This window comes from Lutra lutra, chromosome 1, assembly GCF_902655055.1.
Source record: "Lutra lutra chromosome 1, mLutLut1.2, whole genome shotgun sequence".
Taxonomy (NCBI): Eukaryota; Metazoa; Chordata; class Mammalia; order Carnivora; family Mustelidae; genus Lutra; species Lutra lutra.
This window is the reverse complement of record NC_062278.1, coordinates 205482159-205508497: the sequence shown is the minus strand read 5'-3', so window position 1 is coordinate 205508497 and position 26339 is coordinate 205482159. Positions and strand designations below refer to the sequence as shown.

Here is a 26339-nt window from a genome sequence, read left to right as displayed (position 1 = left end):
GTCCGTCCTTCACCCTGCCTAGCAAGATGGTCAGACATCTGAGCCCAGGAAAGACATGGAAATCCAAGAGTTGCATGAAGATGGGACATGGCCTAATGCCCAGTCCAAGCACCCAGGCTCTGAAGAAAGAAGGCGGCAGCCCCAAATGTTTGCATTTATTATAAACAAAGTTGCAGACCCTAGACTCTCAGAAACACATCAACAGGTACAAAGCTAAGACAGATCTGGTGAGATATTAACAGAGGGACAGGGAACACCGAGGTATTCATGTCTGGGCCAGAGCAGCCACCTAGGGCCCCCTTCCACCTTTGGTCCAGATGGCCCCTTGGCCCAGGTGCCCTAGGTGCCAGGACACACTGTGGACTGGGGTTCAGGAGCTGGCTATTCTGTGAAGCTGGTGTCGGGAGAAGCAGGGCCTATCAGAGGCCTGATGGTCCCTCTCCACTGTGGGCCAATTTTCTTCCAGGACCCAGGAGGTCCAGCCTCACAAAAACGATCACATATATTTTGAAACAGGAAACAGGCAAAATGTTTGGCTAAAAGGAAAACAAAAACACTGCAGGGAGGACACCTGAGTGTGCAGGTGGACAGAGGCTGCCCTGCCGCCCTGTGTGGTGGGGGTGGCCAGCCAGGGCAGCCAGAGCCGTGGGTGGACGTGGCCCTCCAGCTGGTCCCAGGGAGGATGGAGGACAGTCCAGGCAGACCGCGCTCGGGTGGCCGAGCCTCTGCCTCAAGCATTTCGGTCTCAGGAGGCTGTCCACCCTCTGCTGGGCATGGCACAGGCTCTGGCACTGTGGGATGTCTGCTTAGCCAGGCCCCAAGCCTCACCCCCATGCCATGATGGCTCTGGTTCCTTGAAGAGTACCCCACACCCTGGGGACAGGCCATGGCCTTGAGCAATGGCTTGTCACTCCGCCAAAACCAGAACACATGGGCACGTTGCCCACAAAAAGCCTCACTGTCCTGGCATGGCAAGCCCCGCCGGCCTGGTCTCCCTGGGACAGTATGGGAAGGAAATCCCAGTCTTTGAATTTTGAGATTTCAAAAGAGCACAATTTCAAGTGAGGAAGAGAATGAAGTAGGGTCCCAGCAACTCTGGCAAGGACTGCTCCCCACCATGTCGGCGTCACAAGAAGCCTCGTGTACAAACCAGACACAAACACCATGCGTGGGGAGAAAAAGACCGTGCCTCCATATCCACCTTCTCTCTCTCTCTCTCTCTCTCTTTCTCTCTCCCTCTCTCTCTCTCTCTCTCTCACACACACACACACACACACACGCCCCAAGGGGCAGCCAGAGAAGCAGGGACATGTTCAGGGAACTGCCTTCGGTGGGTCCATGTAGGCCGGGTTGTAAGGAGGCTGGCTGGCAGGGTAGGGCATGGCCGCACCTCCTGAAAACAGAAGAGGATACCGGTTGGTTGTGCACCTGGAGGACTGCAGCACGAGGGGACAGTGGCAGATGTGGGGGGCCAGGCAGGGTTGGCGTTGGCAGTGGTACTCACCAGCCAGTGTCTCGTGGTATGCTGGGGGGCCCATAGGCTGGGCAGGGTAAGGCGGGGGGTACTGTGTCGGGTAAGGTGCTGCTGGCATCCCTGGCTGTGGGGGCATGGGGTGGTAGCCCTGGTACGTCGGTCCTGGGTAGCTGGGGGGCACACTCGGAGGCTGAGGGTAAGGGGTGTGCACCACCGTTGTGGCCGTGGTGGTGGTGACCACCGCTGCAAAGAGAATCCCAGTCAGGACAAAGCCCCCCTCACTCCAGCTTAGCCAAGCCAGGGCCCTGGTCAGCAACACCCCCCTGCCCCTGGGCTCTGCACCTGCGTACCCAGGGTCCCGGGGGGGGGGGGCTGGGGAGGGGGGTGGGCGTGCTTACGACGCGGTGGCCGGCGGCACATCTTATAGAGAGAGCAGCAGGAACAGGTGAAGCAGATGATGACGGTGACAACAGTGAGCACGAAGATGGTCAGGCCGATGGCTACCGTTGCCCCAAACCTGCCAAAAAGCCGGCCATGACCCAGGGCCTCTCTCACCCAGCCCCACCCTAGCCTTCCACACCCCACCATTCCCAGGGGCACCCTTCTTGCCAGAGGAGACTCGGCCACACAGGGCAACTTCCAGGTGGGGCAACTTGAACCTCCTTCCGACCATTTCCTCAGTGTAAAAGGGGGTTGTTTCGTGAGTCTGTATAAAGCACCTCACCCAGTGTCGACCCCTCTTGTGTCCCGCCTCTTCGAGGGTCTCCAGATCACACACCCATCTTGTTCACCCCAACCACTCAGCAGCAGGTCCTCGGGCACGTGGCTTAAGCCAGTCCCTGGGAGCAACACCGACTAGCTCACGGCCCCTGGGAGCCCACACTTCAGTACAGGGGGCAGACGCTGAGGGAGAATGGAAGCACAAGGGACAGAGGCGGGGGAGAAATCCCAGGAGAGCAGAGGCCAGTGTGCCCAGAACAGTGAGGAGAGGCACGCAGGGAACACAGCCCCGCCACTGGCCCCAGAGAGGGGCTATAGGCCCCCCCCGAGTGACAGGGAGCCCACTGGGTGCCCAGCACCGTGCCAGGAGTTCGCATACATCCTGGGCTCCCATGCTCTGACCAGGAGGCCAAGTGGATAAGCAGAGCCAGGTGGCTGATATGGGGGTGCTAGAGCTAAGCTTGCCTTCTGGAAGAGGAGGCCTCCCTGCCTGATGCCAGCCCCTCAACAAGGACCATAGCAGAGTAGAGGGGCTTTAAGAAAAGGCAGACCCAGGGGTGTTTGGGTGGCTCAGTGGGTTAAGCCTCTACCCTTGGTTTGGGTCATGGCCCCAGGGCCCTTGGGATGGAGCCCCGCATGAGGCTCCTTGCTCAGCCTGGGGAGCCTGCTTCTACCTCTGCCCCTTTCCCTGCTCATGTTCTCACTCTCTCTCATAAGTAAATAGTTAAAAAAAAAAAAAAATCTTAAAAAAAAAAAGGGCAGGCCCTGGACAGGAAGTTCACCAGCATTGACTTTCAAGGGCAGATGGAGTCCCTTGCTCTCCTCCTCTATTGCCAGGGACCAAACCCTAAGAAAAGGCACATGTTTGGTGACAGCACCTGGAATATTTAAACGTGGAAGGAGGGGCACCTGACTGGCTCAGCTGGTAGAGCAGACCACTGAGTTCAAGCCCCACCCACGTTGGGCGTGGAGCCTCCTCATGGCAAGCCCAGGGGAAAGCGGGGTGGGGGGGATACCCCACTCCACCCCACCCCACCCCACCCCAGCCCTGGGTGGAGGGGCTTCCCCTCACAGTCCAGAGGGGCAGCACCATCTCAGCAGGGCCCCACACAGCCCAGGGACAGGCTAGTGACAGACCTTTCACACTGAGGATTCCAAAATACACAACCGCATTCACAAACCAAAAGCCACTGATCACTGCGAGTCACCCGCCCGGGACTCAAGCACCTCCCAGACTCGCTGCTGCCCCCAAGGAATGGGGACACACACACACACACACACACACACACACACACACACAGTATGGCGCCCAAGCTCACCCCATGTTAGCCTCCGCCTTCACTCCCGGGCTTCCAGCAGCCCTGGACTTCCCCTATTTCCATCGCGGGCCACTCAGTTCCAAACTCCTCCCCTTTCGAGGAAAGCAAAGCAAATCTTGGCCCTCCCCTATCTCTGACGTCAGCGCAGAGCTCTTAAAGACACAGCAAGGCCCAGCGGTGCCAGGGAGGCCTGGAGCAGGGAGGGAAGCCAGGGCTGTCCAGCGGTCCTCCCAAAGTGGCCCCTGTCCCAGCCTCGCCTGCCCTGACGAGTCTGGCCTCACACCATGGCTGTCCACCTTCCTGCCCAGATGCTGCCCTGGATCCGAGGTGTGGGGGACGGAGCCACACTCCTGCTCAGCCCACCAGCCCTGTTGCAGCTGTCCTCCTTGATGGGCACCTTCAGCGATCTAGGTCCACCAGCAGCCCTGGGGGCCCCTGGAATGACACACGAGTGCCCTCAGCTTCCCCTCTCCCACCAGCGTGTGCTCCAAGCCACTAGCCTGCCTCACCAGGACGATGCAGAAGCCTCTTCAAGTGCCTTTGGCCAATCTGCCTGGTCTGATCATGTCACCCTGCTCAAAAGCCTTCTATGGCTCCCGCAGCTCTTGAGATCTCCAGGAATTTGATTTATAATTTACTTGTTAAACTGTGTATCTGGGGAACCTGGCTGGCTGTCGGTGGAGCATGCGACTCTTGATCTCAGGGTTGTGAGTTCAAGCCCCACACTGGGTGTAGAGATTACTTAAAAATTTTTTTAAGTCCTAAAAAAAAAAACCCTTTTTGTATCTATGCGTAATTTTCTGTGTGGGGGTGCATATATATACGTATATACATATATATATGCATATATATACACACACATATATATGATAGTTGAAAATAAAAGAAAAAAAATCTATGATTTGTCTCACCAGACAGTAAAACTTAAAATAAGACAAATTTTAATCTTTAGTTAATAAATATTATATAAAACTGATGAATCACTGACCTCTATCTCTGAAACCAATAATATATGTTAACTAACTGAATTTTTAAAAAATAAAATCAAAATTTAAAAAATATCTTTAGTTAACAAAGTCTATTAAAAAAAAACTTGTGGGGGCACCTGGGTGGCTCAGTGGGTTAAAGCCTCTGCCTTTGGCTCGGGTCATGGTCTCAGGGTCCTGGGATCGAGCCCCACATCAGGCTCTCTGCTCAGTGGGGAGCCTGCTTCCCCCTCTCTTTCTGCCTGCCTCTCTGCCTACTGTGATCTCTGTCTGTCAAATGGATAAATAAAATCTTAAAAAAAAAATTAAATTAAATTAAAAATTTTAAAAAATGAAACTTGTGTGGTCTGGAACTCCTACCTCGCCGTGTTCTCTGTGCTCTGGCCACATCACCTTCCTTCCAGTTTTTCAAAGCACCATGCTATAATCTGACCTCAGGGCCTTTGCATATATAGTTCCTCCTGCCTGGCCTGCCCTCCATGTAATTAATTCCTGTTCACCTTTCAGAACTCAGCTCAAAATACCACTTCCTTGGGGACATCTCCCCTGACCATCCAGATAAGTTCAGGCTCCTTGATAAATGCTCTGATGGAACTAAATCCCTGTCTCACTCAGTTTACAAACATATACTCTGTGAGCATTTGATTAACGTGCATCTTGCCTCTAGCCTGTGGATTCACAGAGGCACAGACTGCACCTGCTTAGAGCCATCGCTCTATCTCCAGCACTGAGCACACTGCGTGTGTTCAACAGGGATTTGATGGATGAAAAAATTCACACAGACCCCATGGGCAGCACCTAGTAGGGCGGCCAGGCATGATGCTCTGAGGAAGGGTAATATTTGAGGGGTGGTTCCAGAGTGTGGTAGGGGCCTATGGTACCCAAGGCCACAGTTCTAGTGGAACCATGCCTCTGAGAGGAAGGAATGGGTTTCCCAACATTGGTGCTACCTCCCAGATCAGGCAGTCCAAAGGCCAAGTTCAAAAAGCAGAATCAGGGCACCTGGGTGGCTCAGTGGGTTAAGCCTCTGCCTTCAGCTCAGGTCATGATCTCAGGGTCCTGGGATCGAGCCCCACATCAGGCTCTCCGCTCAGCGGGAGCCTGCTTTCCCCTCTCTCTCTGCCTGCCTCTCTGCCTACTTGTGATCTCTTTCTCTGTCAAATAAATAAATAAATAAAATCTTAAAAAAAAAAAAAAAAAAGGCAGAATCAGCCCAAGCAGAGAGTGTGCAGGACTGAAGTGCGTGGTTCTAGAAGGCTGAAGACTCCTCGTGTAGGGACTGGGGAAGACCCTCTCCGGAGCGGGGACAACAGCACTTTCACCATCATGCTGGCAAGGCGGTGGACCGGCCATGACCCCATGGGTGTGAGAGCCGCACAAAGGATGCTGGGAGAGCCGGGACAGGTGTACCACGGCCCCACCGCACCTAACAGACCTGCATGTCTTTCTCCCACACATCACTCACAGCAATCAGGGCCAGCAGCCACCTGCCTGGGGCCTGCAGCCGTGCATTCCACCACTCAGATGCTGAAACACACGTCGATCCTGCCCAGAAGTAGCAAGGAACTGGAAAGGACAATGATATTAGGGTCCAAAAGAACCATGACAGGGACCGAGGACCCTGTATGCACATGGGGAGCGTACAAGCCAAGAGTGGACACAGACACTGACCGTTCAACAGGGTAGGATGGGGCTCACCCGCCCAAGTTGGGGAGCAGGCTACAGAAGACCTGGGCCAACCTCAGGCCCATAGGCAACACGGCCACATCTAGGGAGCAAAGGGCCCACGTGGAGGGAAGACACCACCCATGGAGGCTGTGACAGGCAGAGGAGACCTCCTCTGGGTCCCTGTGCTCTGACCTGAGGCCTCATTCTTGCAGAACCCAAGGAGTTACCTTGGAGATGTGGGGGTTTTTCTGCCCCGACTGAAGCTTTACTGGAGCTCCAGCCATGGCCTGGGCAGCAGGGGCTGAACCCCACCACAGAGCCAACACTCCAGCAGAGAAACAGTGCCCTTGGCCAACAGGGCAGAACACAGATGTGTCATTGGTGACCCTGCCCTTCTGGCTGCTTCCCAAGCCCTAAACCTGTATAAGGCAGGTGCTGACCAAGACACAGGGGCGCTGGCCAGAAGGCAGGGAGGGAGAGATGGGGCAGCATGACTGCCGTCACCCACGCTCCCCAGTGGGCAAGATAGCCGGGGCGGGAGGCAGCAGGCACCCCCAGCACACACAGGCGCGTGCACACCTCCCACCAGCCCCCATTCTGTGCGCACACCTCGGGCAGGAACAGGTGCTCCTGTGCTCACACTCAGTCACCTCGCTGCGGCTATCAGCCCCATCAGCAGCCTCTCCTCCCATGCCCCTCGGGGACCTGGTTCTGCAGTGTCCCCTCTGTCCCCTCTCTGAGCTCAAGTCTCTACCAGCACCCAAGAAGCCCTTCCTCACTCTGACTCCTCCTCCAACTCCTGTCTAGAGTTCGCAGCGCAATGACTCCCTGAAGCCTCCACACTCACTTCACCCTACAAGTTTCCGGCTCACTATTCAGTCCGCTGCACTGAACGACTCCTCCCAAGGGTGCCACGGCCTCTGTGGTAGGGAGTCCACATTCCTCAACAGCCCACAGCCCACACATCTTCCTCTTTCCTTCTGCTTCTCCAAACCCTCCCTCTCAGCATCTCCTGAGGCCCTTCTTCAAATACTGCTGACCCTCAGATTCAGTCCTCAGCACACTCCTGCCACCCAACCTGAGCCCCTTACCCCGGCCCCCCTCCTGGTCCCACATCCTCTCACAGGCCTGGACCTCCGGTCCCGTCACCAGGGCAGAGGCCAGGCACTCACCTCTCTGCACCAAGCCCAGTCTCCCTCTAACCTCCCAATACCTGGGACTGGGAAGCCATGGCCGTCACCCCCTCCCACTCATCCTCCCTGGAGCAGCCAGAATGGTCTCCTTCCTAAACACCGCTTAGACCAGCACTGCCCAGAACACTCCACTGTCCTCAGGACAAGGCCCACTCCTGGGCTGCCCCAGGCCCACGCTGGCTGGACAGCAGGAGGTCCTGTGGGGCTGTCAGAAAGCCCACAGTACTGGGACTCAGCCAAGGAAGGGCGCCCTCTGCGTGCGGAGGGAGGGGCTCATCAGGGTGTCATTCTCCCATCAGCCAAGGGCGCAGGACCCGCCCGCAGACCAAAGGGCCAAGGCCAGGCCTTGGGCTCTGAGGAGGGCCCACAGGCTGTACCTCTTCCCTCCCCCCTCCCGGGAGCCCTGTCCTGATTCCACTGTGGCCAGTGAGACCCCGCACCCACCCAGGCTTGCAGGGCAGAAAGGGCAGGCGCATACCTGGACCCCCATGCGGGCCAGGAGCCCCAAGGGTCCTCCTCCCAAGGGGCGGCCAGGCCTGTGCAGATCTCCGGAGAGGGGCTTCTAGACCCACCAGGGCCGAGGCAGGCAGCACGTGGAACAGACCCCACCAGGAAAATATACACGTGGCTGCACGCTGGCTCCGCCCACGTGAAGGGTGCGTCACAACACCCGTCACGGTGGCAACAAGACAGAGCAGGAACCTGGCCAAGGGAACTGAGGTTTGGGAAACAGCCTTGTTCCCTGGCCCCTGATAGAAGGGCCCTGACACAGCAACCATGGCTCACAGGCCCTGACACAGGAACCAGGCGTATCAGTATCCCAGTGTCTTTACCACCTGCCCCATCATCGCCCTGTCATGGTCACCACCATCACCCTGCCACCATCATCACCATCACCCATCACAACCATCATCCCATCCCCATCACCACGGTCACACCATCCCTGTCACCGCCATCTCCCCATCCCTGTCACCACCACCTCCCCTGTCACTATCACCATCACCGCATCACTGTCACCATCGCCCCATCACTGTCACCATCACCATCACCCTGTCACTGTCACCCCCATCACCCCACTACTGTCACCGTTGCCCTGTCACTGTCACCATTACACCATCACTGTCACCGTCACCACCATCACCCTGTCACCATCACACCATCACTGTCACCATCATACCATCACCGTCGCCACCATCACCTCCATCACCTCCACCACCACCACTCGTTACTCATCAGTCACCAGTGCCCACTCCATCACCTAGGTCAATACGGATCTCCTACACTTGGCCTTTCAACTGTCAACCACAGCCCCCCATCCCCAGTCCACAATGATGAGGACTCAACTTTCCAACCTAAGGATCAAGGAACCTGTTGGTCAGCTACTCTGGGGCCGCACTACAATGCCTCTGTGGCATTCCAGTCCCCAAAGCCCTCACTCTAGCCCACTGAGACCCTTGTCACCTCCACCAGGAAGATGGACCCCGCCTGCAGGTTTTACTTACCCTGACATGGGGTCGCTGTCCAAGCTGGAACGGAACCTCAGCGCCGAGCCCAGCTGCTCCAGGGGCTCTGTACCGGCAGACACACTGAAAAGAGAAAGCTTCATGATTGACACACCCAAGCCCCCACCCAGCACACCAGGAACAAACACTACCTCAGCAAACACACAAAATGCACAAGAACCAATCCTGTACAGGCCACAGAAGACTCCTCACGGCCTCCTGAGGAGGACTATCACACTCCCCAGGATCTCAAGCTACAAGGCCACACACTCCTCTCAGGTGTACCCAGAACATTCTCCAGTAGACACTACATACAAGGCTACAAAAAGAGGCTCCATCGACCTGAAAAGATGGGCAACACACAAAGCTATCTTCTCCAACCACAGTGCCATGAAGTTAGAAATCAGCAAAGGAAGACTACTGTGCAACGAAATGAAAAAAGAAATACTGAACATAACTCACACCTTGAGAAACTAACACGCTACCAAAAAAAAAAAGGCAACAAAAATAATGTGCATTAATAAGAAATTATAAAGTAAATTAAGAAATATGTAATACAGGGGCACCTGGGTGGCTCAGTGGGTTAAGGCCTCTGCCTTCAGCTCAGGTCATGATCCCAGGGTCCTGGGATCGAGTCCCATATCGGACTCTCTGCTCTGTGGGGAGCCTGCTTCCTCCTCTCTCTCTCTCTCTCTGTCTGCCTCTCTGCCTACTTGTGACCTCTGTCTGTCAGATAAATAAATAAAATCTTTAAAAAAAAATATGTAATACAAAAATACAGATTCAAAGGGGCACATGCACCCCAATGTTTACAGCAGCATTGTCAACAATAGCCAAATTGTGGGAAAACCCCAAGTGTCCACTGACTGATGAATGGATAAAAACAATGTGGTATATCGGGGCACCAGGGGGGTGCCATTGGTTAAGCATCTGCTTTTAGCTCAGGTCATGATCTCAGGGTCCTGGGATGGAGCCCTGAGTAGGGCTTCCTGCTCAGCAGGGAGCCTGCTTCTCTCTCTCCCTTTGCCCCTCCCCCACACTTGTGCATGTGGGCACACACACACTCTCTCTCTCTCGTTCTCAAACAAAAATATAAAAAAATAAAATTTTAAGAAAAAAAAGATGTAGGGGCGCCTGGGTGGCTCAGTGGGTTAAGCGTCTGCTTTGGGCTCAGGTCATGATCTCAGGGTCCTGGGATCAAGTCCCGCATCAGGCTCTCTGCTCAGCAGGGAGCCTGCTTCCCCCTCTTTCTCTGCCTGCCTCTCTGCCTACTTGTGATCTCTCTCTGTGTGTCAATAAATAGAATCTTAAAAACAAAAAGAAGAAGAAGAAGAAAAAAAAGATGTAGTATATCTATACAACAGAATATTACTCAGCCATCAAAAAGAATGAAATCTTACCATTTGCAATGAAGTGGATGGAGCTAATGTATTATGCTAAGTGAAATAAGTCAGTCAGAGAAAGACAAATATCACGTGATTTCAGTCATATGTGGATTTTAGGAAACAAAACAGAAGAACGTGTGGGAAGGGAAAAGCAAGAGAGAAGGAGAGAGGGGGAGGCAAACCACAAAAGACTCTTAACTACAGAGAACAAACTGAGGGTTAATGGAGGGAGGTGGGTGGGGGATGGTCTAGATATGTGATGGGCATTAAGGAGGGCACTTTTTTAAAAATTTATTTATTTATTTACTTGGCAGAGAGAGAGACAGCGAGAGAGGGAACACAAGCAGGGGGAGTGGGAGAGGGAGAAGCAGGCTTTGCGCTGAGTAGGGAGCCCGATATGGGGCTTGATCCCAGAATCCCAGGATTATAACCTGAGTCAAAGGCAGATGTTTAACGATTGAGCCACCCAGGCACCCCAAGGAGGGCACTTTTTATGATGAGCCCTGGGTGCTGTAGGTAAGTAATGAATCACTAAATTCTATTCATGAAACCAGTATTATGCTATATGTCAACTAACCAAAATTTAAATACAAATTTGGAAGAAAAAAAATAAATAAAATTGTGCCAAGTGAAAGAAAAAGAAGTTAAAAAATTAGTAAAACTGGGCACTTGGGTGGCTCAGTTGGTTAGGTGACTGCCTTCAGCTCAGTCATGATCCAGAGTCCCAGGATCGAGCCTGCGCACTGGGCTCCCTGCTCAGCCGGGAGTCTGATTCTCCCTCTGACCCACTCCCCTCTCATTCTCTCTCTCTCTCTCTCTCACAAATAATTAAATAAAATCTTAAAAAAGAGAGAGAGAGAAATTAGTAAAACTGGATAACAAAAATACAACAGGTTAAAATAAAACAGGTAAAAAACACAGCTAATGCAGTTATTAGAGGGAAATTTATTATCTTTTTTTTTAGATTGATTTATCTCACAGAGAGAAAGAAAGTGTATAGGCAAGAGGATAGGCAGAGGGAGAGGGAAAGAATCTCACCTGACTACTCCCAGAGCGCAGAGTCTGATGTGGGGCTCGATCTCATGACCCTGAGACCATGAGCCAAACTGAAATCAAGAGTCAGATGTTCAACCGACTGAGCCCCCCAGCTGCCTCAGAAATTTATTTATCTTTAAAAGTAAGATGTTAGGGAGGCCTGGGTGGCTCAGTGGGTTGAGCCGCTGCCTTCGGCTCAGGTCATGATCCCAGGTCCTGGGTTCGAGCCCCGCATCGGGCTTTCTGCTCGGCGGGGAGCCTGCTTCCTCCTCTCTCTCTGCCTGCCTCTCTGCTTACTTGTGATTTCTCTCTGTCAAATAAATAAATAAAATCTTAAAAAAAAAAAATAAATAAAAAAAATAAAAGTAAGATGTTAGGGAGGCCTGGGTGGCTCAGTGGGTTAAGCCGCTGCCTTCGGCTCAGGTCATGATCCCGGCGTCCTGGGATCGAGTCCCACATCGGGCTCCTTGTTCTGTGGGGAGCCTGCTTCTCCCTCTGCCTCTGCCTGGACTCTGTCTGCCTGTGCTCGCTCTCTCTCTCTCTCTCTGACAAATAAATAAATAAAATCTTTAAAAAATAAATAAATAAAATAAAATAAAATAAAAGTAAGATGTTAAACTCAAGAAGTTGGGGGATAACTAATAGAGCCAATCCCCCAAATAAGGAAGGGATTAATAAAGGGAAGCACAAAAATAAAAGAGAACAACCACCACAAAAAAATAATACAAAAGATTAAAAAACCCAAAGTTGGCAGGCCCTCTGGCAAGACTCATCAAGGAGAAAAGACAAAAAAAGGAAAAAATGCATAATAAAAAAGAGGAAAGAACTACAGGTACAACAAAGACTTTAAAAGTAATAACTTCAGCGGCAGGTGGATGGCTCAGTTGATTGAGCGTTGGCCTTTGGCTCAGGTCATGATCCCAGGGTCCTGGGATGGAGCTGGCATTGGGCTCCCTGCTCAGCGGGGAATCTGCTTCTCCCTCTGTCTGCCTGCTGCTCCCCCTGCTTGTGGACTCTCTCTCTGAGAAATAGATGAATAAAATCTTTAAAAAAATTGTTTCCCTCTTCCAAAAAAAAAGTAATAACTTCAGGGGTGCCTGGTTGGCACAGCTGGTTGAGCGTCTGACTCTCGGTTTTGGCTCAGTTCGTGATCTCGGGGATCGTGGGATCAAGCCCCACACAGGTTCCATGTTCGCTGCAGAGTCTGCTTGAGACTCTCCCCCTTTCCCTCTACCCCTTCCCACTGCCCTTCCCACTGCCTCTCCTCTCTCACTTTAAAATAAAGAAACTTTTGAAAAATGAAAAAAAAATTATAACTTCATTGGCTAGTATCAAAAAGACAAAATACAACACGTACTGTGGAGCATGTGGAAAAAGGGGAGCCTGGGTGCACTGTTAATAGGAATTCGAACTGGTGCAGCCACTGTGGGGAAACAGCATGGAGGTTCCCCCCACCGGTTACAAACAGAAATACTATATAATCCGTATATAACCAATTCCACTTCTGGGTATTTATCTGAAGAAAACGAAAATGCCAATTTGAAAAGATATGTGCACCCCTATGTTCATTGCAGAGTTGTTTATGATAGTCAGGAAATGGAAGCAATCTAGGTGTTGATTGGTAGATTAGTGGAAAATGAAGATGGGACACACACACACACACACACACACACACACACACACACACACACTAGAATATTACTCAGCCACAAAACAAGAAAGAAATCTTGCCATTTTCCACAACATGGATGGAGCTAAAGGGTATGATGCTAACTGAAATGAGACAGAGAAAGAAATACCGTATGATTTCCCTTCTGTGTGAAATCTAGCAAACAACAAACCAAAACAGAGAGAGACTCATCAATACAGGAAACAAAGATGTGGTTACAGAGGGAGGGCCAGCTGGGGGCTGGGCGGGTGAAAGAGGTGAAGGGGATTAAGAGGTACAAATCTGCGGTCATAAAATAAATAAGCCACAGGGATGTAATGTACGTAACAGGGAACACAGGCAATAATACTACAGTAACTTTGTATGGTGACATGTGGTAACTACACTGATTGTGGGGATCGTTTTGTAACATATGAAAATACTGAATCACTATGATATATACCTGAAACTAACAGAATATTGTACTCAACTACTTCTTCAATTTAAAAAAAAATAACAATAATAACCTTCTTTGGATTCCGAATGGAACAAGCCACCCGTGAGAAGGTACTTTAGAACAAGTGGAGGCAGCTAAAGACAGACTGGCATTGAAAATTACTAATGAATTACTGTTAATTATGCCAAATATAATCATGATTATATTTCTTTACAAAGAACTTGTATATTTCTTTACAAATAACTTTTTACAAAGGACTTGTTCGTACAGATGAAAACTAACAATTAAGGAGACATTTTTTAAAAGACTTATTTATTTATTTATTTATTTATTTATTTATTTGAGAGAGAGAGAGAGAGAGCCGGGGAAGGGGCAGAGGGAGGGAGAATCTCAAGCAGCCTCCCCACTGAGTGCAGAGCCCAACTCAGGGCTGGATCCCAGGACCCAGAGATCATGACCTGAGCCAAAATCCAGAGTTGGACACTCAACCCTCTGAGCCATCCAGGCGTCCCTGGGAGAAGTATTTATGATGTTTTAATTTTTATTTTGTTTTAAAATGATCAGAGAAAAAAAGGGGGGGAGGTATATGGAATAACAGTGTCAGAGTGTTGGTGACTAAGGAAGCAGGTGATGGATATGTACAGTTATTATATTATAATTTAATATATATAATATATTAATTAAATATAATTAAAATATCAAATTAAATTTAATTTAAAATAAAATTTAAAAAGCATTAGGAACAACTATATCCTAAACTTGAAGGAAAAGTGAAGCTGAGGAGAAAATATTTTTTAAAAACCAGTGTGCAGGGCGCCTGGGTGGCTCAGTCGTTAAGCGTCTGCCTTTGGCTCAGGTCATGATCCCAGGGTCCTGGGATTGAGACCCGCATCAGACACCCTGCTGTGCGGGAAGCCTGCTTCTCCCTCTTCCACTCCCCTTGCTTGTGTTCCCTCTCTCACTGTCTCTCTCTCTCTGTCAAATAAACAAATAACATCTTAAAAAAAAAAAAATAGGGGCACCTGGGTGGCTCAGTGGGTTAAACCTCTGCCTTCGGCTCAGGTCATGATCCCAGGGTCCTGGGATCAAGCCCCGCATCGGGCTCTCTGCTCGGCAGGGAGCCTGCTTCCCTTTCTCTCTCTCTCTGCCTGCCTCTCTGCCTACTTGTAATCTCTGTCTGTCAAATAAATAAATAAAATCTTTAAAAAAAATAATAAATAACCAGTGTGCAGGGGCATCTGGCTGGCTCAGTTTGGAAAAGCACACAACTCTTGATCTCAAGGTCATGGGTTCGAACTCCATGTTGGGTACAGAGAATTCCTAAATAAAAGTTAAAAAAAAAAAAAAAATCATTGCATAGGCTTTGGTGAGCAATAAGAGAGCAAAGGAAACCAAGCTGGTGTGTGGGTGGCTGGAAAGAAAGATCCATGGAAGTAAGGCTGGCATCTGAGGCCCTGTTCTCTGAAGGTCTCAGGTAATAGAGATTAGACCCAGAGTCCACCAGGTGGGCAGTCCCCACTGATTCCCACTCACTTGGGATGAGACCTCAAAAGCTGTGCCCCGAACCCCAAGAAGAAGGGAGGAAGTGAGTAGACAGCTCAGTTTCTAATCCTCTGTCTCTGTCTGCATTTAGGCCAACATGTTTTTTTTTTTAAGATTTTATGTATTTGTCAGAGAGAGAGACAGAGAGAGAGCACAAGTGAGAGGAGTGGCAGGCAGAGGGATAAGTAGGCTCCCTCCTGAGCAAGGAGCCTGCTCCATCCCAGGACCTGGGGATCATGACCTGAGCTTCATGAAGGCAGACGCCTAACCGAATGAGCCACCCAGGGGGTCCCAAGCCAAGACAGTCTTAAGAGTGCTGTGACCTTGGCAAAAGCAACACAAATCCTCCCTGGAAGAAGTCCTGGGCTCCAAATTTCTACAATCAATTTTGTAAATGTGACATCAGGCACACTTTCAAAAAGTTTCAGAAACACGAGGACACAAGACAACGTGAATACAACACAAGTGACCACGGGTAACTGACCACAGAAGTACCCATGTGGCCTCAAATAGCAAAGCCACTGACATTAAACACCACCACATACACAGTTCAAGGAGATCAAAGAAAAAATTGAGCACTTCAGGAGAACATGAAATATAAAAGAAGAAACAGGGGCGCCTGGGTGGCTCAGTGGGTTAAGCCACTGCCTTCGGCTCAGGTCATGATCTCAGGGTCCTGGGATCGAGTCCCACATTGGGCTCTCTGCTCAGCAGGGAGCCTGCTTCCCTCTCTCTCTCTCTGCCTGCCTCTCTACTTGTGATCTCTCTCTGTGAAACAAATAAATAAAATCTTAAAAAAAAAAAAAAAGAAGAAGAAACAAAAATTCTAGAACTAAAAAGCAATACTACAAATTCATAATTTACTAGACACAGCTGAAGATACAATTCATAAACTGGAGAATAGGTCTAATACACGTAGACTGAAGCTCAGAGACACAAAAAGACAGTAAATGTAAAGACAGAAGATGGTGGGCAAGATATGAAATATAAGAGGTTTACAAGAGGTCTTACATATGTGTAATTAGGGTCCTAAAAGGAAAAGAGTATGAAAATGGAGCAGAAGCAATCTTTAAAGAGATAACAGCTGCCAATTTTTCAAAACTGAAGAAAAAAATAACAATTCAAGAAGTAGTGTGGGGGCGCCTGGGTGGCTCAGTGGGTTGAGCCTCTGCCTTCGACTTGGGTCATGATCTCAGGGTCCTGGGATGGAGCCCCACATCAGGGTCTCTGCACAGTGGGGAGCCTGCTTCCCCCTCTCTCTCTGCCTGCCTCTCTGCCTACTTGTAATCTCTGTCTGTCAAATAAATAAAGAAAAATCTTTAAAAAAAAAAAAAAAGTACTGTGAACCCCAAGCAGCACAAAGCCATACCCAGGAACATCACACCAAAACTGCTGAAAACCAAATACAAAGAAAAATTTTAAAAGTCGTCAAAGGGGCACCTCAGTGGCTCAGTCAGTTGAGCATCTGACTCCTGATTTCAGTTTAGGTCATGATCTCAGGGTAGTGGGATCGAGCCCCCCATCAGGCTCCCCACTCTATGAGGAGTCTGCTTGAGATTCTCTCTCTCTCTCTCTCTTTCTCTCTCAGAACCTCCCCTGGCTCACACACACACAGGCGCACACGCTCTCTCTCCTTCTCTCTCAAATAAATAAATAAATAAAATCTTTTAAAAATAAAAAGTTTAAAAAGAAGGTAGTCAGGGGGCACCCGGGTGGCACAGTGGGTTAAGCCTCTGCTTTCAGCTCAGATCATGATCTCAGGGTCCTGGGATGGAGCCCCACATCGGGCTCTCTGTTCATCGGGGAGCCTGCTTCCCCGTCTCTCTCTGCCTGCCTCTCTCTGCCTACTTGTATCTTTGTCTGTCAAATAAACAAAAAAAAAAATCTAAAAAAAATTTTTTTTAATTTTTTAAAAATTAAAAATTTTTAAAATTAAAAAAAAAGTAGTCAGAAAAAAACATGTTGCTTGCAAAGGAGCAATAATTAATCTGTCAACTGGTTTCTCCACAGAAACAACAGAAATCAGAAGACAATGGAAGGGAATGGGATGCCTGGCTGGCTCAGGCAGAAAAGCATCTCAAGGTCATAAATTCAAACCCCACGCTGGGTGTAGACATTACTAAAAAATAAGTAAGTAGAAAAGAAAAGACAATGGAATGAAAGCTTTAAAGTGCTGAGAGAAGTTGACAGCTGCCAACCTAGAAATCTATAACCAGGAAAAATATCCTTTAAGAACGCAGGTGAAATAAAGACATTTTCAGAAAAACAAAAACAAAATTTGACACCAGCATACCGGCATGAGATGTAGAAGGAACCCGATCTCAGCCGAGGCTTAAAGATGTAGGAAGCAAGAAGAAGCAGCAGAGAAGACAGAGATATGGATAAATGTAAATAAATATTCACTGTCAAAACCAATTAAAATACTGTCTTTGAGGTTTACAATAGTATTACAAGAAATAAAGAGGGACATTACACATGATAAAATGAACACTTCATCAGAAAGCCAAACCAGGGGCGCCTGGGTGGCTCAGTAGGTTAAGCCTCTGCCTTCGGCTCAGGTCATGATCTCAGGGTCCTGGGATCGAGTCCATATGGGGCTCTCTGCTCAGTGGGGAGCCTGCTTCCTCCTCTCTCTCTGCCTGCCTCTCTGCCTACTTGTGATCTCCGTCTATCAAATAAATAAAATCTTAAAAAAAAAAAAAGAAAAGAAAAAAGAAAGTCAAACCAATCCTAAATATGTATGCACCGAATAACAAAGCATCAGAATTCACAAAGCAAATATTGACAGAACTAAAAGAAGAATGAACATATCTGTGGTCTCTCAGTAATCGATAAAACAAGCAGACAAAACCCACAAGGACAGAAAAGATCTAAACACTATTATCAACCAACTTGACCTAACTGACACTTCTAAAAGCACTACACCCAACAACTGCAGAATATACCATTTTTCAAGTTCATATGAAACATTTACCAAGGGATAGTATATGCTGGGTCATAAAATGAATCTCAATAAATTTCAAAACACTTAAATCTTAAAAGAAAACAACACAATGAGGTCTTACCACACATTCACCAAAATTACTAAAATTAAAACCTTCTAGGAAATAGAAATGATCTAGATCTTGACTGAGGTACTACAGGTGAGAAATATGCATTTATTAAAACTGATCAAACTGAAACATTAAGACTTGTGCATTTCATTTTATTACATGTAATTATATCTCAATTTTTAAACATTGATTTACAATACCAAGTTTTCAGAGGAGGCACAGCAAACTGGAACTCTCGTACATGGCTGCTAAGAGCGTAAACACTACAACAATGCTAGAAAACTGGGGGTAGGGGCGCCTGAGTGGCTCAGTGGGTTAAGTCTCTGCCTTCGTCTCAGGTCATGATATCAGGGTCCTGGGATCGAGCCCCGCATCAGGCTCTCTGCTCAGCAGGGAGCCTGCTTCCCACCCCCTCTCTCTGCCTTGCCTCTCTGCTTACTTTTGATCTCTGTCAAAAAAAAAAAAAAAATTTAAAAGAAAAAAGAAAACTGGGGGTATCTGCCAAAGCTGAACATGTGTACCCAATGACTCGGCAATTTGACTCCTAGGTATTTACCCAAAAGAAATATGTTCCATTTAAAATTTTATTTATTTAAGTAATCTCTATCCCCAACATGGGGTTTGAACTCAAACCCGAGATCAAGAGTCCTATGCTCCTCCGACTGAGCCAGCCAGGAGCCCCAGAAATATGTTTCTTTTAAAAGGCACCAAGGTGGGGCGCCTGAGCTCAGATGGTTAAGCATCTGCCTTCAGCTCAGGTCATGATCCCAGGGTCCTAGGATCAAGTCCCACAGTCCCACATTGGGCTCCCTGGTCAGCGGGGAGCCTGCTTCTCCCTCTCCTTCTGCTGCTCCCCTTGCTTGCGCTCTCTCACTCTATCAAATAAATTAATTAAATCTTTTAAAAATTCTAAAAAAATAAAAGACACCAAGGAGAAGCACCGGGGTGGCTCAGTCAAGTGCCCGACTCTTGATTTCAGGTGAGGTCATGACCTTGGGGTCCTGAGATCAAGCCCCAAGTCAGGCTCTGCACTCAGCGGGGAGTCTGCTTAGGATTCTCTCTTTAGTGGTGCCTGGGTGGCTCAGTGGGTTAAGCCTCTGCCTTTGGCTTGGGTCATGATCTCAGGGTCCTGGGATCAAGTCCCGTGTCTGGCTCTATGCTTAGCAGGTAGGCTGCTTCCCCCCTCTCTCTGCCTGCTGCTCTGCCTACTTGTGATCTCTCTCTGTCAAATAAATAAGTAAAATGTTTTTTTAAAAAATTCTCTCTTTGGGGCGCCTGGGTGGCTCAGTGGATTAAGCCTCTGCCTTCAGCTCCAGTCATGATCTCAGGGTCCTGGGATCGAGCCCCACATCGGGCTCTCTGCTTGGCGGGGAGCCTGCTTCCCCCGCCTCTCTCTGCCTGCCTCTGCCTACTTGTGATCTCTCTCTCTCTGTAATAAATAAATAAATAAATCTTTTTTTTTTTTAATTCTCTCTTTACCTCTCCCTGCCCCTCCGCACCACTCATGCACACACACTCTCTGTCTCTCTCTCTCACACACAAATAAGTAAATCTTTAAAGGGCACCAAGGATTTATTTTAAAAAAGAGTTCTTAGTATCACTATCAGATTAGCAGTAACCGGGTACCTGGGTGGCTCAGCCATGAAGCATCTGCCTTCGGCTGATGTCATATTCCAGGGTTCTGGGATCCAGCCCCACATTGGGCTCCCTGCTCAGGAGGAAGCCTGCTTCTCCCTCTCCCACTCCCTCTGCTTGTGTTCCCTCTCTCACTGCCTGTCAAATAAATAAATAAAATCTTTCCTTAGTCTAATTAAAGGTATCCTAAAAAAAAAACCTACAGTAAATATTATTTTTTTTAAGATTTTATTTATTTATTTGAGAGAGCAAGAGTGAGAGAGAGCACGAGAGGGGAGAAGGTCAGAGGGAGAAGCAGACTCCCCGTGGAGCTGGGAGCCCAATGCGGGACTCAATCCTGGGACTCTGGGATCACAACCTAAGCTGAAGGCAGCAGCTTAATCAACTGAGCCACTCAGGCACCCCCCCCTTTTTAAAGATTTTATTTAATTATTTTTAATCATGAAATGATGAAAGCCTTCCCCTGAGACAAGAATGCTACCTATCATCACTTCCAATCAACACTGCACTAGAAATCCTAGCCAGTGCAATAAAGCAAGAAAAATTAATTAAAAGTATAAGAATTGGAATGGAAAAAATAAAACATTAATTATACATGATGTGACCATTTCTGTAGAAAATTCTTAAGAAGTTTTTATTAAAATCACTCAAATTAATACATAAATTTAGTAAAGTCTCTGGATACAAGGTTAATTTATAAAAATGTATTGCCTTTATATCAATAAATAACAAGAATTCTAAACTACACTACTTATAGTACCATCAAAAAGATTAATTACGTAAAAAAAATACAGATGCAGGGAAACTATTTGACAAAATTCAAGATCCCTTCAAGTCCAAGCAAACTAGAAATAGAAGGCAACTTCCTCAATCTGATAGAGGCCACCAATGAAAAAGCTACAGCCAGCATCATACCTAATCCTGCATATTTTCTCTCTAAAATTGAGACCCAGACAGGGAGATCTGCTCTCACCACTTCTATTCAACATTGCACTGGAAGTCCCAGCCTGTGCAACAAGGCAAGAAAAAGGAATAAAGGAATACAGAAGGTAAAAGAAGTAAAGAATAGAAGAAGAAAAAATGGAGTAAGAACAAAGCAAAACAATATGGTAAGGGAAGAAGAAAGAAATAGAGAATAGAAGAGAGCAATAAAAAGCACAAAATAAGATGGCAAATAAAATCCCAGAACATCAATAATTACATTAAATTTAAATGAAATGCTCATGTATTTTAAAAAAAAAAATTACTGGAATGGATTTTCTTTAAAAGATGCATGTAAAAATATAAGGACACCAAAAGGTGTTCACTTCCAGTGAAAGGGTGGACTCTGATCCATCAGGAATCTAGGTAGGCTGGTATGTAGCCTGGGGCTGCCATTCCCAAGAACACCTTAGAAGTCCTACATAAATCACTCTCCTGGCAATTTGCTCCCATGTACACTTCCAAGAAATTCTCACATGTTTCCATAAAAAAGAGGAAGAAAGTACAGGAAGATGCTTACAGTGATCATCTATGACAGCAAGCTTAATACTCACACCCCAGAGAATAACACCACAGGGGTGGACATAGGCCAGATGCACACAGTGCAGTATGACTGGGTCTTATAAACCCTAAGCCAAATGCAAAAAGTAAGGGTGTTCCTTGCATCCACAAAACAATGTAGACTTTCCAAAACACAAAATAACTCCATCAGTAGACCACACAACTTTTGATCTTGGGGTAGTGAGTTTGAGCCCTAGGTTGGTTGCAGAGTTTAAAAAACTTTAACTTAAAAATCAGTCAATCAAACAATCAATCAATCAATCACAAACAGTGAAAACGACATACAGACTGGTTGCTTATGGGGTGAGAGGGAAATGGAAGGGACATGTGAGATTAAATATATAGGACGGCATGGGCTGGTCTTGTCCAGACCAGTGATGATCACCTGTCACAAGCAGAGAAGCTGGACCCCCTCCACCCTCTCTATCCCTATGATCAAACACAAAAGAAACCCCGATGTGGCAAAGGGAGACCTTGCTTCCAGCCCATGATGCAATGCAAATCCACTGGCCACACTAAGAGGACACGGGCATGGTGCAGGGTGTGACGTGAGCTCCAGGGCCCACAAGATGATTCCTACACGAGTCACATACTACCCCAGCCAGGTGCATGCTTTGCTATAGGGTAGACTCACACCAAGGTGTGCACCTTGTTGGTCCAGGTGCATACCCAGGGGTGAGCCACAGGGCCGGCTGAGGCCACCAGCCCTGGGAAACCTGCTCAGCCCAAGACTGAGGGAGCTGGGTGAGCCGGGGCCCTCGAGGGTTGGGGAAAGAGGGGTAGAGGACTAACTGAGTAAGCTCTGGGTGGGGAGAGGTTCAGTCCAGAACAGGGTCTCCACACTCTCACCCCCCATCCCTGGTCCAGTGCTCTACCACCTTGCAGGGCCTGAGAGGCCAGGGGCAGAGCTAACTTCTCCTTCATGCACACTCCTGCTGGGTGCAGACTCAGCCCTCCCACCCTGCGACCACTGTGCACCCACCTGGCCTTGGGCTCTACGCAGCTTTCCTCGTTCCCCACAAATTTCTTCAGCTCGTCGGAACAGCAGTATTGGTTGTAACAGTTGCCGCAGCAGAAATCAGGACAGGACTCTGGGAAGAAGTTGTGTCCATGGGAAGCCACACACACCTCACTGTGGGCTGGAGCGGAGAAGCACCCTTGTTCATCGGGGGGCCACAGGGCCAGGCATCACACCAGATCTCGGCCATGGCCCGCGCAACGGAGCCCCTTCCCCAGCACCACTAGCAGGCACAAGCATCTGGGGGGCCTTTGAGCCACCCCAGTCACTGACCACCTCTAGCCACAGCCCCCATCTGCCTTGCCCTCTCCCCTGTCCCACAGCAGAGGCAGCTAACCGGGCTCCCTCTCTCCCCCACCAGCCACTTGGCTTCTGCCGGAAGCCTGGCCTTCCTAATGGGAGTTCGGTGGGGCCACTTCCTGCTCGTGGACCATCCCAGGTCCCCACTGCCTCAGAATCAAGTCCAGGGTCCACAAAGCACGGGCTGGACTGCCAAGGGCTTTGATGGTCACCCCAACTTTCCAGCTCTATCCGCACTCAGCCCCTAACTTTCTCTCCTCACCACTCAGTCATAGCAACCTCAGTCTCTGCTAGACACAGAAGTGCAGGGGCCTGGCGCTCACAGACCACACCCTCACACCAGGCTCGCCATGGGCCATGGTCATACCCACCATACATGTCCATGAAGCGCTTAGCCCAGAAAAGTCCATGAAAAGCAGGTGCCCAGAAAATGTTTACACAACTGGTGGCCAGGGCTCCGAGGCAGTGGCCCCACTTCAAGCCCCAGAACCATTACAAGGCTCTCAGCCAGAGTAAGGATCCAAGGACCTTCCCACAGGCTGGGGTAAGGACAGAGCTCCAGTATTCCAGGTCATGCCGAGAGGACCTGGCTGACCAGTGTTGGAAATGACCCAAGACTTTGGGAGACCACAGGCTTGCAAACTTCCAGGAAGATGCTATAACCAAATGTTCCCATGTACCCTTAGACCACATGAGCAGAGATCTAGTGCCCACCAGCAGGAGGGGGCCGGTCCCAGACTGTGCCTGGACAGATCCCGAACAGAACACCCAGTCCAGCAAGACCCAGATGATTATGGTAGCCTGGGGACAGGTCTAATGATAAACCCTCAAGTATGGCTATGTCACCTGGAAAACATCCCAGCCCAGCACCTGGAATCTGGAGACCCAGCCTGGTGAGTGCATCACATACAGAGCGAGGCCCAAAGACAGAGGCACTGAGTGACCTCCTTGAGAAGAGATAACTAGGAAGGGGTGGGGGACGGGGGAGGGGTGCTCTGTTCTTGGCAGGTTCAGGCAGAACCCTGCTCTGGGCAAAGCTGGAGGCGCAGAGGACCTGACCACTCCCAGGCTTCCCCTAACCAGCTGTCCATCCAAAAGTAGGTATGTCAGCCTGGCCAACGCTACCGGAAACTCAGGTGACCCCCCTCCAGCAGGGTCCTTTCAGCCTCTAAGCTGGGGACAAAGACATACACACACCACTTGCTTGGACCAAGAGCCCAGGACACAAATGCTCTTCTGGGCCCCCAACAAGCTGGTTGAGACTTGCCAGAACTTACTGGACCAGGGACCAGGGAACTACCTTCTCACTTTCCCAGCCCGGGTCCCCAGATTCATCTCAGCTCCCCCAGGAAATAAAGCCTTTTTCCTTGAGGAAACCGCTCACCCCAGAGGGATCACTCGGCTTCCGCTGGCTGGGCAAGGGGCTGTTCCAATTCCCACCCCGAAATGGCCCCCAGCCTGGCCTCCTCCGTCTGTGAATCATCAGTGTACCATCAACACACACAGTGGTGTTTCCTCCAACCCGGGAGGCCAGCCTCAGCCGTCTCCAGGAACACAAGGGCCATGGGAGCAGCGGGTGGGGGAGTCCAGGCAGTACATAGAGCTGAAGGGAAGGCCTCTGATGGAGGGGGCCAGGCCTCCCTTCTGCCACTACCCTAGGCTACGACCAGGCAGGGACTCCCACCCCAGCCCCTGGGGACCCAATCCTTCCGAACATCTGAGGGACCACAGACCCCACCACTGCCACCGTCACCCAGGGCACAATAATGGTGGCAACTTCCTAGGATCCGTTCAGACACGGAGGGGAGCTGAGGTCAGGTCCTGGGTGGCTGGCTGACTGCCTCGGGGTTACTGGGGGTTGGGGACACTGTGGGGATGGTGCTGCCTGGGCACACTCCAGGGACGCAGGAACCGGGCAACCCCCCTCCCAGACACACCGTGCCTGCCCGGGACAAAATGCCCCCACCCCCACGGCTCACCACCTGGAGGCGGCGGGAGCAGCAGAAGCAGCAGCAGTAGGATCCGGAGCGCGGGGACCTGCGCAGCCATGGCGGGGCGGCAGACGGACAGAAGGACAGACGGACAGAAGCAGGAGGGGTTGAGGTGCGGCGGCAGCCTCAGCGACCCGTACGGCCACCGCTTCCTCGCCCCGCCCTTGGCGGCCTGTTCCGGGAACCCCGCCCGGAGGAGGGAGCGGAGGGGAGGAGAGCGAGGCCAGGGATGGGGAGCGGACGCCCCTCCCAGCCTCCGGGCCAGGCCCACGTCCAGGGGCCACGCGGAAACTCCAGCTCCTTCAGGAGGTGGCGGCGCCTGCCCACCCCACCGACGTCGCCCTCTGTGCACGGGATACTTTCAGCCCCCTTCCTCCCCCGCGCCCCAGTTCCCAGCCCTTGGCCCGGAGGGGGTCTCCTGGGAAAGGGGAAGTCTGCATCCTAACACTTGGGAGGCAGGACACAGGCGGATCCTCACTTGGGACTCACCGGGAGCTGGGGACCAGGTGAGGTGGTGAGAAGAGTGTCCAGAGCAGACCTAAGCACACAGTAGGCACTCAATAAATGCTAATCCAAAGACTCTGAGGAGGCTCCATCCACTGGGTTGACCTCTCTATCCCCACAGTCATCCTAGGCCCCAGCCCAGGCAGGCTCATCCCCCATCTCAGGACATGCCCGATTCAGATGGGCTGTTCTGAGGATGGGAACTGGCAGCTTCCAGGCACTCTAGGTCACCTCCTGGCTCAGGGGAGTCTGGCTGGCCCGCATTCCTTTCTGTTCCAGGACCGTGTGCTCACACAAGACTCCTTGAGATGGGGCAGTAGCTACCCCTGACCCTGCCTTTCACTGTGTTCAGGGGTCTGGGCAGAGCCAAGGAAATGCAGAAGGAGCCCTGCCACGACTCTGTTCCAGATGCCATCCCAAAACATCATGGGCTCGGGGAACCACAGTTCTGCCAACTGGGAAGTCCAAGATCAAGTAGCCAGCAGATTCTGTGTCTGATGAGTTTCTGGGTTCATAGATGATTGTCTTTTCCCTGTGTTTTCACTTGGCAGAAAGACCAAGAGACCTCTCTGGGCCTCTTCTCTAAGGACACTAACCCCCATTCATGAGGGCTCCACCCTCAAGATCTAATCACCTCCCAGAGGCCCCACCTCCAAATACCATCACCTTGGGGTTAGAATTTCAACATCTGAATTTGGGGAGGACACAGGTGTTCAGTCTATGCGCAGCATTTTTTCACCCAGGGTTTCTGTCCTGCCGCCCACCCCGCACCTGGCACGTGCAGTACATCATACTCAAGGCAGAAAACATGACACGTTGCACTGACTGGGCACCCAAGCCCCGGCATACACCCTGTGTCCTGCTGTGTGTTTCTCACCCGAGGACAGGGGCATCGCTGGGACTAACAGACCCCAGAGGACCACCTGCGAGGTCCTCAGTGCGGTTCCCCAGGCTGGGGGGTGAGAAGAGGGAGGAGACAGCTCAGCTTGGCCACCACCTGGACCACCTGGCAAGGAAGGGGTCAGGACTCAGCAGAGGTGGAGGCATGGCTGTCCCCCAGCAGAATGAAGAGCCCTCCCTAACACCTCTCAGCCTTGTCCTGCCCCCTCAGCAATACAGTCTGAAGTTGAACACAGCGCAGGTCCCCCTTCCCAAGGACAACAGCCGCCACACGCTCCCCTCCACATGCACCTCTCCAGCCAGCCTCCCACCCCTCGTTCCACACCCTGGGTGCCCAGCCTTCTGCCTCCCACAGACTTGGTCTCTCTTCATAACCCAGTCCCTGCCCTGAGCAAAGCTCCTAAGAGTTGTCCTTTCTTTCATGGCGCTCCTGGGTGGCTCAGTTGTTAAGCATCTGCCTTCAGCTC

The 26339-nt window shown here is 50.2% G+C and overlaps 1 protein-coding gene across 3 annotated transcripts; it reads right to left on the bottom strand.

Annotated features, from left to right (window-relative positions):
- Positions 1-140: 140 nt before the first annotated feature.
- Positions 141-24648, bottom strand: SHISA5 (shisa family member 5). Of its 3 annotated transcripts, none has more exons than XM_047694873.1 (6): positions 24457-24648; positions 22142-22298; positions 8863-8946; positions 1873-1991; positions 1505-1717; positions 141-1393 (listed from the first exon to the last, which is right to left on the bottom strand). In XM_047694873.1, the coding sequence occupies exons 1-6, from the start codon at positions 24524-24526 to the stop codon at positions 1314-1316; spliced, it is 723 nt and encodes a 240-aa protein (XP_047550829.1). In that variant the 5' UTR covers positions 24527-24648; the 3' UTR covers positions 141-1313. The 3 variants fall into 3 exon arrangements, with proteins under 3 accessions (XP_047550829.1, XP_047550835.1, XP_047550843.1); XM_047694879.1 differs by having other exon boundaries at positions 24460-24646; XM_047694887.1 differs by lacking the exons at positions 8863-8946; positions 22142-22298; positions 24457-24648 and adding an exon at positions 3514-3642.
- Positions 24649-26339: the final 1691 nt, after the last annotated feature.

What these genes read in the sequence shown, in the direction of transcription:
- SHISA5 (XM_047694873.1), bottom strand. Translation starts at nt 24,526, where the DNA reads ATGGCTGCGCAGGTCCCCGCGCTCCGGATCCTACTGCTGCTGCTTCTG. An exon ending in GTGCCGCCGGCCACCGCGTC is followed by an intron (nt 1,718 to 1,872) that starts GTAAGCACGCCC and finishes TTCTCTTTGCAG; the next exon opens with CGGTGGTCACCACCACCACG. An exon ending in ATACCACGAGACACTGGCTG is followed by an intron (nt 1,394 to 1,504) that starts GTGAGTACCACT and finishes TTCTGTTTTCAG; the next exon opens with GAGGTGCGGCCATGCCCTAC.